At 38.0% G+C, this 16,748-nt stretch overlaps 1 protein-coding gene across 4 annotated transcripts in view; it reads left to right on the top strand.

Moving 5' to 3' along the window:
- The window catches only part of vars2 (valyl-tRNA synthetase 2, mitochondrial), a 24,347-nt gene extending 7,599 nt beyond the window's left edge, over positions 1-16,748 (top strand). For all 4 annotated transcript variants that reach the window (XM_072675883.1, XM_072675882.1, XM_072675881.1 and 1 more), the window contains 20 exons: positions 50-138; positions 282-372; positions 1,749-1,876; positions 2,074-2,177; positions 2,318-2,399; positions 2,571-2,647; positions 2,986-3,070; positions 4,213-4,306; positions 5,952-6,022; positions 6,466-6,591; positions 6,777-6,881; positions 8,573-8,641; positions 8,734-8,812; positions 10,115-10,245; positions 12,600-12,752; positions 13,279-13,518; positions 14,869-14,980; positions 15,164-15,369; positions 16,167-16,316; positions 16,464-16,748. In XM_072675883.1, the coding sequence (XP_072531984.1) occupies positions 50-138; positions 282-372; positions 1,749-1,876; positions 2,074-2,177; positions 2,318-2,399; positions 2,571-2,647; positions 2,986-3,070; positions 4,213-4,306; positions 5,952-6,022; positions 6,466-6,591; positions 6,777-6,881; positions 8,573-8,641; positions 8,734-8,812; positions 10,115-10,245; positions 12,600-12,752; positions 13,279-13,518; positions 14,869-14,980; positions 15,164-15,369; positions 16,167-16,316; positions 16,464-16,547 (2,276 nt within the window). In that variant the 3' untranslated portion in view covers positions 16,548-16,748. The remainder of the gene's footprint in view (positions 1-49; positions 139-281; positions 373-1,748; positions 1,877-2,073; positions 2,178-2,317; positions 2,400-2,570; positions 2,648-2,985; positions 3,071-4,212; positions 4,307-5,951; positions 6,023-6,465; positions 6,592-6,776; positions 6,882-8,572; positions 8,642-8,733; positions 8,813-10,114; positions 10,246-12,599; positions 12,753-13,278; positions 13,519-14,868; positions 14,981-15,163; positions 15,370-16,166; positions 16,317-16,463) is intronic.

Genomic DNA, 16,748 nt, shown 5'->3' with positions numbered 1-16,748 from the left:
TAAGGTTTTTAATTAGTTATTGGTTTTACTGTATCTTTGTCTTTGCTAGACGGGGAGGTTGCTGTGTCGACCACACGTCCTGAGACCATGCTGGGTGATGTGGCCATTGCTGTGCATCCTGATGACACCCGATATCAGGTACACATTAGTGTTCTTGTGGTCAGGCTATTAGTGTCTAACTCATCTGCTAAATTTAATTCACTATGTAACAGTACAGCAGACGTCATTCAGTGCTAAAAGGATTAGGCGTATTAGACTCATTATGCTTTTTCCTCTATTAGGCTCTCCATGGAAAACAGTGCAGACACCCTTTTATGAACAGACTCCTGCCTATAATCGCAGATCCTATGGTGGACATGGATTTGGGTACAGGTATTCCTGATTTATGTTGTGAAATGATGCCTTTTTTGAATTAGGGTGATTTTTCCCCAAATTAGAACTTCTCATGGTAATATCTGCCTAAAATATAGCTGGGTAATTATGTCTATGAATATATATTTGAACCCACAAAAGGTTGGCATAACTAAACAATGCCTCACTACATGTGGTCTTTCTAAGATTCTTTGTAGAAAAATTTATAAATAAATAAGCTAGAATTTAAAGAAACTCCATTCCATTCCATTCCTGATTTATGTTGAGACAATATTCATTCAACATTTTTGGGGAGCCAGGGAGAATTTCACAAAGCAGAACTTAACTCTAGAAAAGTAAATGGAGATATATTTTACATTTATATTTTTATATTTTTGCTATTGACCAATCCTCATTTTTATTATTATTTTCTTATTCTTATTATTCAGCTGCACGAAAATCCCACTTTATGAATAAAATAATTTGATTGTTTATATCAGGGATGTCGCTATTGATTATATTTATAATCTAGAAATCAAGCCATTATTGTGACAGCAATTATTCATTTTAAGAAGCCAGACAAAAACAATTGACATTTCTAAACTTTACCAAACTACACCTGGTCCTTCTCAGCTTCTATTGTGAAATGTTGTAAAATCAGTTTATCCAGTCGCACAAAGAAATCCTAACTAACTAAACATAACTGAACAATACCAACCCAAACCTGACCTTTCTGAGATTCTTTACAGCAAAAAGATACTAGAATAAAAAAAAGAAACACAGTCTAATTATAGATCCCATGGTGGACATAGAGGGGGGCACAGGTATATTTCCACAAAGCAGAATTTATTGAGCGAGGAAACACAAGAGATATATATTTTAAATAGAATGTATTTGATATTTGCTATTGACCAATCCTCACATCTGACATTCTCCAGCTAAGCAGATACATCCAATTTTGTTATAGCTCAGTATTATAACAATTATTTCCATTTTTAGTTTTCAAAAGCCCAAAGAATACAACAAGACTGTATCAAACCACATGTTGTCTTTCTAAGATTTTATACAGAAAAAAACTAGAATTTTAAATAAACACAGTTTAATCACAGATTATATGCTGGACATGAAGTCAGACTAAGGTATTCCTGATTTATTTTGAGACAATATTCATTTTTGTGGAACCAGGGAGAATATATTTTTATATATTTCAGTATTTTATCAATTATTTCCATAATTCTGAACAATAAAAATGGACAGCTAGAATTTAAAAAACAAAGTTTAATTGTGTAAATTGCTGATTAATCATTACTAGTTCTTTGAGAAGGTTCAGGATCAGGATCAGTTTTTCCCTCTCTGTAGTGCCTCCAAACTTCTCTCATCTGCCTTCTGTATAATAGGAGCTGTGAAGCTGACCCCTGCTCATGATTACACCGACTTCCTGCTTTCTGAGAGACACTCACTGCCACGTCTGACTGTGATTGGAGGAGATGGTACCATGACTTCACTCTGTGGTCCCTGGCTTGAGGTATAGAATTATATATCCTTGTAAAAAAGCTCTATCTCTCTGAACCCTGTACTTTTTTACTCAGCTATGCAGTTATGCCAAAGACAAACTGAGGTGTGGATCCACATGCAGACTCTAAAGGTTCAAGGGGTTAAAGTGAGGGTCTGAATGCAACATGTGCTGCATATTCAAGGATCTTCTTCTTTCCCTCTCCTCAGGGAGTTCAGCGATTTGAGGCCAGGGAACGAGTGATTAGTGCATTGATGGAGATTAAGCTTTTTAGAGGAAAGAAGGAACATCCCATGTCTTTACCAATTTGCAGGTAAAGTGATCATAAACTGTTCATCAGTTATGATGATTAAAAACATGTTTGTAGTTTGTGGTAAAGCATTTAGTCAGATGTTGGCCAATTCAGATGCACTTTTGACTTTTTGTGCTAATTTTATGTAATCTTCAACACAGCCGTTCCGGAGATGTCATTGAACCCTTGCTGAAGAAACAGTGGTTTGTTCGCTGTGAGAAAATGGCAAAGAAGGCAATTCAAGTATGTGTGTGATGCATGCATGATTATTGCATATTATCTGTATCAGTGGGGCTAAATACACTATTTATTATAAGGCACAGCAAATTTCCAAATGTCCATCACAGTTGTAGCTCTATTTTCTATTGTACTGAAACATTTTTACTATATGTGGTTAATTTTGATCACTTTTAGGCTGTCGATGAGGGAGATCTGGAAATAATTCCTCACTTTTATATCAAAACATGGAAGAACTGGCTGTCTAACATCAGGTCAGTGCATCTTAAGACTATATGATTTATCCAGTGTGTTGCTCCAATGAAGAGGTTTGGAATTTAGAACACCACAGCTTTTCATCGCTCTGTTTTTAAGTACCTGCTGCATTTTGTTGCTGTCGAATCAGATTGGAATATTTTGAAAACACCCACTTCATATGTCTTCATGTGTCATGATGTGCATGAATAGATGTTCTTACATTCAATAAAATGAAGAATTGTTTTTCTTCTTCTGTAAAATTACCATTTTTGTAATAACAACAATGATATAAAAGTACTATATACTGAATACATGTTAAAAGTAACAAATACACTCTCCCTTTCTCTTGCTGCAGTGATTGGTGCATTTCTAGACAACTTTGGTGGGGTCATCAGATTCCAGCTTATCAAGTGACATTGCCAGACTCTGATACACAAGAGGTAAAAGCAGCCAAAAGCCACCCTGGACACTCTACCTATCTGTATAATCAAATATAATACATCAGGACCTGTAGATTATTGAGGTAAACCCTTGAATTTTTAGCGTCTGTATGCAGACTTTCAGAACTACATACAAGATGAGACAACCATGTGGAATTTTGCCTCTGCCTTTTACCCATTCGTGCAGTGAGCACAAACATCAGTGATCAAATACACACACAGTGACAGTGAGCACACGTGCTTGGAGCACCCATTGCTGCCGCGTCTGGGGAGTAGAGAGGGTTCAGAGGCTTGCGCAAGGGCCCAACACTGGCAGTGGCAATTTGTTAGTGAATGCATTAAGCTACTTTAAGATACATCAAATGTTGACACAGATGTGCAAATGCATACACACAGCTTGTCTAGTCCCTGTAGAGCAGTATTGGCAATAGAATAAAAATCTGTGGAGCAGATAAACATGAGGGTAATTGACACCATGCCTAATGTGAGGCGTGGGTTAAAGGGTTATAAAGCCCCTCAGTACTGAACTGTGGAACAGTGGAACTGTGTTCTCTGGAATGATAGTGCTCTATCGAACACGTCTGGGGTGGTGATCATCCAACATCCTGACCTCACTAATGCTCTTGTTGCTGAATGCAATCAAATCCTCACAGCAGTACTCTAAACTCTACTAAAACGCCCCACCTGGAAAGTAGAGACAGTTACTCCAACAAAAGCAGGATTAATACCTTTTGTTTTTTGAAAAAGAAAGGTCCCAAAACTTTTGTCCGCATAGTACATAAAAGTTAAAGAGTCACAGAATAATTCCTTAGTAATTTAGTGGCTGATAAGTAATCAGATAATAAGCCTGGTGTTTCAGGGCAGTTTTGCTTTACTTTTGTTCTGTTATTTTAAATTAGCTAGTTTTCCACGTCAAGGAATGTTTGGTTTGTGGATTTATGATGAAAGCCAGGGACATTTTTTAATCCTATAATTCATATAAACAATACAAACCTTCTTGCTAGTGCAGGTGTGAAAGAACACAAATACATTTAGGTTGGAATTTCTTTATTTCTTGTGGTCCTTGGGTCTCAGCAGGTTTTAACAGTGTGATTTATGCAGTATGTGATGGTGTGTTCTGCTGTGACTGCATCCCTGTCTAGGAGCTGTGGGTGTGGGGCCGGAACGAATCTGAAGCCAGAGAGCGTGCAGCTGCAAAATTTGGAGTGTCCCCCAATGCTGTTATTCTCACACAAGGTGACTGTAATGACTAACCTCAGTCTATATTTCAGACGCAGTATTCATATTCAATATTAAGTCTCAGTAGTCATTAAACCTTCCTTACAGGTCTACCCTGCTGGTGTACAGCTAGACACCGGTCTGATTCTGTGGTCGTAAACTGCTCAATGATTAATAGGATAGAGGGGGCAGATGGGCAAAAAGATAGCATATATACACTATACAATAATCTATAGTGCAATGATATATAGCTTCTGATTAAGTAGATATGAGGAGGAAAAAACTGTGCATCAGTGCATAGCTGTATTTGTGTACATAGTTATGTTCTCTTGAGCAGCATTGTTCACATGTATGTACTCATGCTGTAGATATCAACTATCAAGTATGATATCAAGTATGTTTAACACCTTATTACTGTTTGGCACGGTTGATGATAAACAGTGCTTGTGGATATATATATATAAAAGGGAGGATCCTCATTCTAGGATTAGGCTTCATCTGTGCATTGGAAGGCACTATTTTCTTCTTGTTTCCTCGAGGGTTACTGAGGATGTAAGTGTAGGTTTATGTGCAATAAACAGTCATGATTCATGAGTCATGAGTCAAAAACAAGCTATAAGACTCCTACTTCAGTGTGGAGCTAAACTGCTGTATTCTAAATGGGTGGCTGTATGTAAAAGTATTGGCATAATAAACAATTCATAACAATGAATTGAATACAGGCTGATTTTGAAACTTAAATTCTATAAATGAACTGAAGAGAAACTTTAATATTAGCCCTTATAGATAAACTACATGTTGTATGTAGACATGTTTGTCAAATACACATGTTTAGGTTAAAGCTACCTGGATATGTTGATAGGTATGATAATTTGCTCCCTTTTTGGTTGATAATTACAACAAAATTAAGTTGTACAAGATACAAATCATATGGTTGTGCTAGCTGGGATTAACATTATTGTTGCAATGTTAAACAGGTAAGCACAGAATTGAAAGGTTTCTAAATAAAACATGGCTGTGAAATGATTGTACTCACTCCCACACTTGGCTTCATTAGAGACACTTGAATAGCTATCCATATATCTACAAACACAGATTAAGTAATGCTCTGTGCTGTTTCTTTTATTTTTGTCCTCACTTCGTTTTCGTACTGTGGTTTTGACTGTTAAAGCAACACTATGTGAAATGTTTTGTACTTAGAATAACAGCTTCAAAGTCATGTGATGCTCCACTCGTTTGTAATGGGGATTTCTATTCAGGGCTACTCTTTGGAGAAGCGGGCAGGACAATGCTGGCGAGAACCGCGTAACGCTGCATAACACAAATCATTGTGTAAAATCTTGTAATATTACTCTAGAGTCCACATGCTTCTTTCATATTCTGTGGCGATGCTGTATCTCTTTGCTTATCCAGAAAAACATGTCCTTTAAGGGTGGCATAAAGTGTAAATTGCATTTGCAGACTGTAGAGGGAGCCAAGGAGCAAGAAATGCCAATTTTCCATAATGTCGCTTTAAGGCCCAAACTAAAAGACTAGCACTGATAGTCACGGTTTTCCACTTTGCATATATGTTACATTAAAATCTGTCATTTTAAAAAATACTTTTTAAAAATATGTTTATGAACTGTCTGAAGCAAATTCAAACTGTGACTTTCTCTTTTAGATCCGGATGTGTTGGACACGTGGTTCTCTTCAGGTCTTTTCCCATTCGCCATGCTGGGTTGGCCTCAGCAGGTAGACTCCTATGTTAGGAAATTAAGACTGTACTGAAGTTTCTACTGAAGTCAAAAGTCAGAGGACACCTTTTAAAATAACATTTTTAGCTTTTGCATCTCAGCTTCAGGTTAAGTAAGTAAGTCATCTAATCAGAGGTTTTAGCTACTTTAAGGACCCTAACAATGGGGCAGCCAGTGAGCCCAGAGTCACTATACCCAGTGTTCTCTGAAGTGATGGAGCTCCATACGATACCTTTAGGATGAACTGATCATCTAACATCAATACCTTACCCCAGTAATGCTCCTGGGGCTCAAAGCAATGTTCCAACATCTAGTGTAAAACCTTCCCAGAAGAGTAGAAACTGTTACTGCAGAAAATAGGTGTCCCCAAACCTTTGACAGGCAGACTATTTTTTTATTGAAGCTTCGTAATTAAGGCATGTTTGTTTTACTCCTGCACAGACAGAAGACTTGAAGCAGTTCTATCCCAACACCATTCTGGAGACTGGAAGTGACCTCATCTTTTTCTGGGTGGCCAGGATGGTAATGCTGGGTACAGAGCTGACTGGCCAGCTACCCTTTAAACAGGTACTGCAGTTATCATATTACATCTTAATGTCAACTCTAGAGAGAGACCAAAAACTCAAACCCAAACTTATTAATAGAAATGTTCCAAATAAATGTCACCAAAAATATTAGCAGTGTTTTAGCACGTCTGACAGGTCTCCCGTCTCTCAGACTCACCAGCACCCTTTTATTTCTCTGCCTCTCAGGTGCTCTTTCATTCTCTGGTGAGGGATAAGCACGGTCGGAAGATGAGTAAGTCTTTGGGAAATGTCATCGACCCTCTGGATGTAATCTCAGGTGTCTCTCTAGAGGTATGCTGACAGTAGATGTTATTATACACTCCATGACTTTGCCCATCCCGCAGAGCTCCATATACTCACACTCCTCTGGAGGACAGTAAATCCTCATAGTCCTTGAAGCACATAGTGTCTAGTGAATCAATACTGCCAAACCTCCTGACACCTAGAGGTGAAACTGCATGGTTTATGTTTCTCTTTTAGACTGAGCTATCTTTATTAAGCTGATCTCTTGCAAATTCATCTGTCTTGATTTGGAAACAACATACAAATGTTGTTGCTGTGTATATTGCTCTGACCCTAAAAAATACATACTCATAGAGCGTTCATTTAGGTAGCTCCTTATTTTGATATCCCACTGTGGATGCTTTGTTTGTGCTTACCTTGCATTTAACTTGCATTCAATTAAATATTTAACTAATTCATGTTCATTTTCTCTAAACCCTAACCTTAAACCTCAACCCAAACACCTAACCCTAACTGCAGACCTAATCCTAATGCTTTCACTAGGTAGTTTGCGAATAATTTGAACAGCTGTACCTATATGTACAAGTATAGCAGGACTCAAAAGAACCAAAACAGTCCTCAAAACTGTCAAAAGTCTGGAATTATTTGTAATTAATTATTTGGTATTTTATATACAATCACATCTTATACTGCATGGATTTAAGGAAGGAATTTCAGATGTTTTAGGTGCACTATTTTATATTTGTATTTTATTTATGTATTGAGAAATAACAAGAAGTTATTAAGTCCTGATTAATTGCATGTTATTTTCTGTTAATGCTAATTCTTGTTATCTTGTTGTTTGCTTGATAGTTTCTCATCACTTTGGAAAAATTAGGCATTTTGCAATCTCATTTTATTATATCTTCATTCTTTGTGAGACACATCCATTTTTCTAAGGCCCCAAAACATCCTCCAACACATTTTATCAGTTATATTAAAATTCTGTATGATATGTAAAATGGGTAAAGAAAAAAACACTGTTTACCTATCTTTGTTTAAGGAGACAGCAGGAATGGTGCAAAGAGTGAGAAGTAGCCTGTGGGAATCTATTTTGTAGTCTATTATTGTACCCAAGGGACAAATATCAGTGGCTACTGTGGCATTATAAAGACACATTGTTGGTCCTGATTAGCAGCATCCGTCCCCTACTTATTATATTCTATCAGTTTTTTTAGATGACATTGACATCAGAAGTAAAGTGGCATATGCAGCAATGTACTTATAAAGTGTATCAATTAAGTATATCTACAGAGGTCCCTAAAATGACATAAAAAATGTAAAGTAAATATCTGGGTATGGTTAGTGCAAATATAAAAAGCAGTGCAAGTTGGAGCTTATAGATTCTTAAAGTCCTGATTATGTTCTATAAGCAAATATAAGTTGTGTGTGTCCATTGTCCATTTGCACGGCTGTGTCAGCAATGGATGAATCCTAAAGTAGCTGAATACATTTATTACAAAGGGTGTCCACAAATATTTGGACAGATAGTGTGCTAAATGTAGTGTGTACAGACCTTTCCAAACAAACTGCTTTTATACTATTTCAAACCTTGATTCCGTTCTCTTGAATGATATTCAAACTTTTGAACATTGACTTTTACAGTAAAGGCTTTGCAGCATGACCTGACATTGAAGCAGATCGTATTAACAGTGTTGGTAGATCATAATGTCTTTCATATATTCTTCTGGTCTATTTAGAGACTTCAAGAGAAGGTCACTGACGGTAACTTGGACCCAAGAGAGAAAGCTGTTGCTATGGAAGCACAGGTCAGTAAAAGATGCTTAATGTAACAGTGAGTTTTAACATGATCCTCTTGAATGAGCTAGCTCAGCAAGTTCTTTGTGGTTCCCCACTGCAGAAGAAAGATTTCCCAAACGGTATTCCGGAGTGTGGGACAGACGCACTGCGATTCGCTCTCTGCTCCTACAAAGCCCAGGGTGAGTCCCTATGTGTGTTTCAGTATGAACTTACTTAACTCCTCAGCATAATGGATATAGTTATGTTATACATTAATTATGACTTTCTGCACATTTTAATTACACCATTTGTATTTATAAAATAAAATTACACAGTTAGAAAGGGCACAGTTAGAAAGGGCACAGTTAGAAGGGGCACATATAGAAAGGGCACAGATAGAAGAACACAGTTGGAAGGGCACAGTTGGAAGGGCACAGTTGGAAGGGCACAGTTAGAAAGGGCACAGTTAGAAAGGGCACATTTAGAAAGGGCACAGATAGAAGAGCACAGTTGGAAGGGCACAGTTGGAAGGGCACAGTTAAAAAGGGCACAGTTAGAAAGGGCACATTTAGAAAGTTGGAAGGGCACAGTTGGAAGAGCACAGTTAGAAAGGGCACATTTAGAAAGGACACAGTTAGAAGAACACAGAGGGGCACAGTTAGAAGGGCACAGTTAGAAGAGCACCGTTAGAAAGGGCACAGTTGGAAGAGCACAGTTAGAAAGGGCACAGTTAGAAAGGGCACAGTTGGAAGAGCACAGTTGGAAGAGCACAGTTAGAAAGGGCACAGTTGGAAGAGCACAGTTGGAAGAGCACAGTTGGAAGAGCACAGTTAGAAAGGGCACAGTTAGAAAGGGCACAGTTGGAAGTGCACAGTTAGAAGAACACAGTTGGAAAGGGCACAGTTGGAAGAACACAGTTGGAAAGGGCACAGTTGAAAGAACACAGTTGGAAAGGGCACAGTTGGAAGGGAACAGTTAGAAGATCACAGTTAGAAGATCACAGTTAGAAGATCACAGTTAGAAGATTACAGTTGGAAGGGCACAGTTGGAAGAGCACAGTTGGAAGGGAACAGTTAGAAGATCACAGTTAGAAGATCACAGTTAGAAGAACACAGTTGGAAAGGGCACAGTTGGAAGAGCACAGTTGGAAAGGGCACAGTTGGAAGGGAACAGTTAAAAGATCACAGTTAGAAGATCACAGTTAGAAGATCACAGTTGGAAGGGCACAGTTGGAAGAGCACAGTTGGAAGGGAACAGTTAGAAGATGACAGTTAGAAGATGACAGTTAGAAGATCTCAGTTGGAAGGGCACAGTTGGAAGAGCACAGTTGGAAGGGCACAGTTAGAAAGGGCACAGTTAGAAGAACCATTAATATTTCAATGTTATATTAAACATTAAAGCATTTGAAAAGCTAGCTTTTACCAAACTGTTGATGGACATTGTAGCTCATACATTTGTATGTTTCTTTTTTCTGTTTTGGACTTTCTCTGCATGTCTGGCAGGGGAGGACATCAGTCTGTCCGTGTCTCAGGTGCTGAGCACTAGACACTTCTGTAATAAGATGTGGCAGAGCGTACGCTTCACTCTTGGAGCTTTGCTAGACGTAGGAGCTCCACTGACGCCACTATCTGAGGTAGAGCCCAAACAAACCTCCAAACTAACGCACAGCGTCCGCACACCGCAGGCTAAACATCCCTCCAGGGAGAGGTGATCTACATATTCCTGAGCTATAAATTAATGATCTCTCCCCTCTGTTCTTCTGCTTTGAGTTTAAATTTAGAACCTACCACGTCTCGTCTCATTGCGTCTTCCCTCTGGCTCCTACACTCTGGTTTCCTACTCTCCCCATTTTTCCTGCTTATGCTAATATACTAGACAGCAGTAAGTGTTTGCACAGGATATCAGTCAACACAAGGGCTGTGAAGATGCATCGATGCATCATCATGCATCAGTCTCATCAATCTCATTTCAGCTGCATTGATTTTGGAATGTTAGAATAAATTTTATAATAAAATCTATAATAATGTAAAATTTCAGGCTATTTTCACATAACATTTTAAGTCTTGTAAGATTTATTGTTCATACTGTCTCTGCTGTGTAAAAACATGTACATGTAAATTCTGATACATGTAAGATTTAAAAGATAAATGTGTATGTGTGTGTGTGTGTGTGTGAATATATATATAGAAAACATGGTGTGCCCCTTTGCTGTGGTTCCTAAGTGCTTCCACTTTTCAGGAATTCCACTTACAGTTGATGGTGGAATGTCTAGAAGAAAAGAAATTTCACCTTCTGAGTTGTTGCATTTAATGATCTCATTAGAATGACCCATTCTTTCACTCATGTGTGTAAAGGCAGATTGCATGGCTAAGGGCAATGGAATAGACTAAATCTGAATTACAGATTGTGTCCCAATACTTTTGTCCATATGGGTCACGCTTAGGGGCTCGGTGAATTTCATCTTGTTACTGTGATAGGATGCCACCTGTGCAACAAGTCCAGTTGTGAAATTTCTTCGCTACTAAATATTTCTTTGTCAACTGTCAGTGAGGTGGTAGGCCACGTAAATGACAGAGGGGGGGGTCAGTGGATGCTGAGGTGCATTTCTGCAGAGTCAATCGCTACAGACCTTCAAAGTCATGTGGCCTTTAGATTAGCTCAATAAAAGTGCGTAGAGAGCTTCATGGAGTAGGTTTCCATGGACGAGCAGCTGCATGCAAGCCTTACATCACCAAGCGCAAAGCAAGCGTGAAAGGAACTCTTAATGCTCCAGCATACCAAGAGATTTTGGTCAATTTCATGCTCCTGCTTTGCAGGAACAGTTTGGGGATGGCCCCTTCCTGTTCCAACATGACTGTGCACCAGTGCACAAAACATAAAGACATGGATGAGCGAGTTTGGTGTAGAAGAACTTGACTGACCTGCACAGAGTCCTGACCTCAACCTGATAGAACACCTTTAGGATGAATTAGCCAGGCCTTCTCAGCGAGCCAGAGCTTTTCTTCCAACACCAGTGTCTGAGCTCACAATTGTACTTCTGGAAGAATGGTGAACAAGTCCCTTAAACACACTCCTAAACCTTGTGGAAAGCCTTCCTAGAAGAGTTAAAGCTGTTACAGCTGCAAATGGGTGGCCCGACATCATATTAAACCCTATGGATTAAGATTTGGAGGTCACTCAAGTTCATATTTGTGCGAAGGCATTTAAGCAAATACTTTTGGCAATATAGTGTGTATATACAAATTAGTGCAAAAGGTTTGGGTGATATTTGAGATTTCATGATGCATTGAATAATTTTATGAACCATTGTAAATTTGAATCATTCTGATAATATATGTACATGCTAAAGCTAAAACATTAAAGTTATAAAAATAGGCACAGATATCTGCTAAACCAATTTAGAAACTAATATTACTAATATTACATGCCTGGTATGGAATTATCTGTGACATAAAATGGTTATTCTTTTTTTGTTTTATAAATAATAATGCATAGATTGAAATATTATAATCCAAGCATAATATAAGTATTGTAAGAACATAATATTTTGAAAATATAATAATGTAAGTATTTTGACATGTTATTATTTTTCACATGACAAAATAATACATAATAGATAATATGCTGTAATCTCATTTTGTCATGTTATCTGCCTTGAGATTTCAGAAGTAGGGTCTATTTGTCATTATTTATCATTTTTTTTAATCAGATTTACAAGACATTCAAATATGATTTTTATAGAACTCCATTCCTAATGCTGTATGTCTTTCTGGCCATCTTACGATCTACAGCTCCGTTTTGTCATTCAGGATAAATTCTGACTTCTTTTACAGTTTTGTAGCTTTGTATGAATTATCTGAAACCCTGCACAGGGTGAACACGAGTAAATCAGAATAATTTTATACATATATCAAAAAACACTTCCCACATTTCTAGCTGCTCACAACTCTTCTGCCTTCTTTTTTCTTTCTGTTTTCTGTCCCACAGACTTTTCCTGTGTCAAGGATAGACAAGTGGATCTGTTCGCAACTATACAGCACAGTGGAGCAGTGTGAGAGGGGCTTTGAGAGTTATGAGCTGCACACAGTCACCTCCGCTCTGCATTCCTTCTGGCTCCACAGCCTCTGTGACGTCTACCTAGTCAGTTTTCTAATCCACATACAGTACTGTCCAGTACAGAACATTGTTTAAAACTACACCCTTAAAAATGGTTCTACAGTGATTCTTAGTTAAAGGCAGTGGTTCTTTTTGGCCTGTCACCAAAAGAAGAGGAGCTTCTATTCAGATTTCTTTACAGTTACATTACCTCAAAACTATAATTAAACAAAGTCTCAGCCATCAGACAGTGTATTCATAATCATTTTGTCTAATAGCTTTCTGTGAGGAAGCTTCTCGAGGCATTAAACACTTCTGGTCACTGTGACCACCGCCTTGAACAATGCTGACTCAGCAAGTTGCTGTAGAACTAAGAATTTCATGTAAATCACTGGGGAATTTTTTTTTACCATTTAATCATGCAGACATGATGGGTGCTGGTTAAAGGAACCTGGGTTTGATATCACTTCACTTAGTTGGAGTTCCAACTCCACTGTGTGGATTTTATGTCTACCCACTGTTCTCACATGCTGCCCTGTTTTTTGTGTCTCTCTTTGTCCTTCTACTTAAGGAGTGCATCAAACCAGTCTTGAAACAACAGGTCACTGGAAACGATGGAGAAAGAGCAGTAGAGAAGAAGGTTGCCGCCGCTGTGCTTTATCACTGCGTGTCCACTTCTCTGTGCCTCCTTTCACCTTTCATGCCGTTTCTCACTGAGGAGCTTTGGCAAAGACTGCAGACTGTTGACCTGATGCGTAATACGGCTCAGACCAGCGTGTGTGTGCAGCCCTATCCGACGTCCTCTCAGCTGGTGAGCAGAGGGCATCTAAAGTATATCGTCTCTCTCATATGAGAGAGAAAAATACTATGTCCTTTTTTATCATTTATAAAATGCGTCATGCTTTACATTGTGTAGATGATTTCACAGTGAATGAATCGACCAACAGATATTTTCGAAATTTGGTCCAAAAGTCCTAGTTAAAATCCTCAAATGGTTTGGATTGGATGAACAAGATTAAAAAAAACTTTGGTACCTTTATGATATACAGAGTTTTTTCAGGCTTTAAAAATAGTTACTCAGAAACCTTTCCCCCGACCCTCACAGATGAATTTGTATGAACACAGTTCAGCTATTCAAGTATTAAGTACATTTAGCAAATATGTACCATCAAATGTTTTGGATGGGAGCACAAGCTTTTCTCCAGTGATGTTTGGCTTTTGGCTTTTAGTGGTTTGCTGGGCTGCTAATCGTGTCCACACTAACTATGACTATGTTCTTTTAGAGCTTTTACTCCTAATTGTTGCATTAGTTTGTTTTGCTGGAGTACCCGATGTACTATGACTGAATTTAGTTGGTTTACAGAGTGCCACATGGCCCTAAATAACTACCCATCATTCTTAAAAAGAAAGGTGCTGAAATGGGTTCTTTTGAGGACCACTATAGAATAACTACTTTTGGTTCATCTATAAGAAGCATATTTGTAAAGTTTGAAGAACTCAAAGTATGAAGAACACACTCACATCTCTTAGAAACATGGTTCTTTATATCAAATTAAATCATTTAAATCATTTAAAGTAAAGGTGACAGTGGCAAGCAAAAGCTATTTCAAAGATAGAGAAGCCATATAGGTAAAAAGTCACCTTTTCACTGCAAGTCTGTTGATATGCTTGGGTGTTCTGATAAAATCATAGAAATGCTTAGCAGTAGTAATGGTAGGAATAATAAAAAAGTATGATGGACCTTGAAACTCTGGCATTCATAGCTCCACCGTCTAAAAACCTGCATGGAACCAAAAGTGGTTCTTCCATTGTATCCCTCAAAGAATATGTTGTAGCACCCTGATTAACTTAATCTTTAAGGATTTAGAAGTGGTTCTTCTATGGCATGGCTCCAGAGAACCTATGTCAACACACTTTTAATTAATAAATTGTGTAATATACATTCAAAACAAGTTAAAACATTTGTTTATTTTTATCAGATCAGCATTTTTGGCAATGATATGCGAGTTACAGAAGAGAGGAGGTACAGAAGAGACTGTGTGCTTACAGGAAATAGTCTTTTACACAAGTAATGATTCTGTCAACAGTTGACAGTTGACTCCCTTGAAATGCTGAGCAGAGAAAACGGCCTGCTATCTTTCTGTCACTCACATCCTTCCAGGTTCACTGGCATTTTCCTCAGGAGGAAGCTGATTTTCCTTTGGTTCAGGAAGTGGTCAGGGTGGCAAGAGCACTGAGAGCCCAATATCACATAACTAAGGAAAGACCAGATAGTGAGTACCATAGCTGTGTCCATTCTTCTAAGGGTATTTTCCTTTGTATTTTGCTTTGTTTGTCTGAAAGGTGCTGGTATGAGCTCTAAGACACTGAACATAAACTATATTTGCCATGCCAGCCATTGGAACATGTTGTTAAAATAACTCCCACCAAACAAACCTTCCTTTCCTTTTTCCTAGTGTGGGCAGTGTGCATGCCAGACCAAGCTCAAACTCTCCACAGCTTTAGCCCTGCTATTTGTATCCTGGGCCGGGTCTCCAACCTGCACCTGTACTGTCCTCAAGAGGGTGCTACATCTCTCCCATTTGCCTCTGCCCTGCCTCCACCTGAAGGCAGTCCCTTTGGTGTGGTTGACCATTCTGTCCAATTACACCTTGATGTACAGGTAATAGTGAAATCACACTATACTGAAACTAGAGCTGGATTAGTTTTTTTATTACTAAGAATGAAAAACTAAAAACACTGTGGATTCTGGACTTAAATCACTGCAGAATGATTACTTTGAGATTGGACAAACTACACACACTGCAGATTCATACTGAATTGAAATCACTCAAGTTATTACTTTTAGATTGACAAACTACACATACTACGTATTGACTCCACACTCCACAGTACTGCTATACTGTAAAAACTACACACTGCAGATTCATACTGGATTAAAATCACGGCAGAATTATTCATTTCAGATTGAAGAACTGCACATTATGCAGATTTATACTTAAATCACTTTAGTTATTACTGTTAGATTGACAAATTATACTGCATATTCACTGGATTTAAATCACTGTGCAGTTACAGTTATACTGTAAAAAAAATGACACACTGCAGATTCATACTGGACTTAAATCACCCCACAGTTATTACTGCGATAATGTAAAATCTACACACTGCAGATCTATACTGGACTTAAATCACACCACAGTTATTACTGCTGTACTGTACAATCTACACATTGCAGAATTATACTGAATAAAAATCACTCCATAAATACTATTGTCAGTCTGTAAATATTACATGTGAAAATTCATACTGGATTAAACTCACTCCACAATTATTAATGTCAGCTGATTCATACTGGGTTAAATTACAGCATTAAAACTAGTTTATATTATATTTTCCTTTAGCAGCGAGGTGTTTCTGTGAATTCTAATGCAGTGATCTCTTCCACCTCTCTTACAGAACTGTGTTAATGCTGATAAACAGATAATCCTTCTGTCTCAGCGTAAAGACACTCTTCACCATAGACTTCAGCAAGCACTCTCTCAAACTAGAGTGCCAAACTACAAGGAAAAGGTTCCTCAACATATTCGCCAGGAGACTGAAAATAAGGTGAGCCTTTATCAGAGTGTTATTGGAATGGGTTTTGTTTCCATTAAAAGTTAAAGTCCCACCACTAATGCAGCAACCACATCTCCAAGTTTAAGAAAAGTATATGAATACTTCTTGATTCGTTTCTCTTGTTCATAAAATCCACAGATTGCAGCTTTGGAGCAGGAGCTAAAGAGCATTGAGGACCGACTTTTGGCTTTGGAGTCTATAAAAAAGGCTTCCAAAAGTTAACTGAGACTGTGGAGTTTGGGAATTTAACCAAATAAACCGGAATGAACTTACAATGAACTGTACTGACTTTTCAAGCAGATTGATGAAAATACATACTGGACCATAGTATAAAAGCTTAAGTTTTTGTACATATTATTTGTCTGTACCATAAATGTTGAAATAAGTTATAAATAAAAGATGATTCACTGTGTAACTCTTTTA

Source organism: Salminus brasiliensis, chromosome 3, assembly GCF_030463535.1.
Source record: "Salminus brasiliensis chromosome 3, fSalBra1.hap2, whole genome shotgun sequence".
Classification (NCBI taxonomy): domain Eukaryota; kingdom Metazoa; phylum Chordata; class Actinopteri; order Characiformes; family Bryconidae; genus Salminus; species Salminus brasiliensis.
Note: the sequence above shows the minus strand (reverse complement) of the source record. Positions and strands in the feature narration are given on the sequence as shown.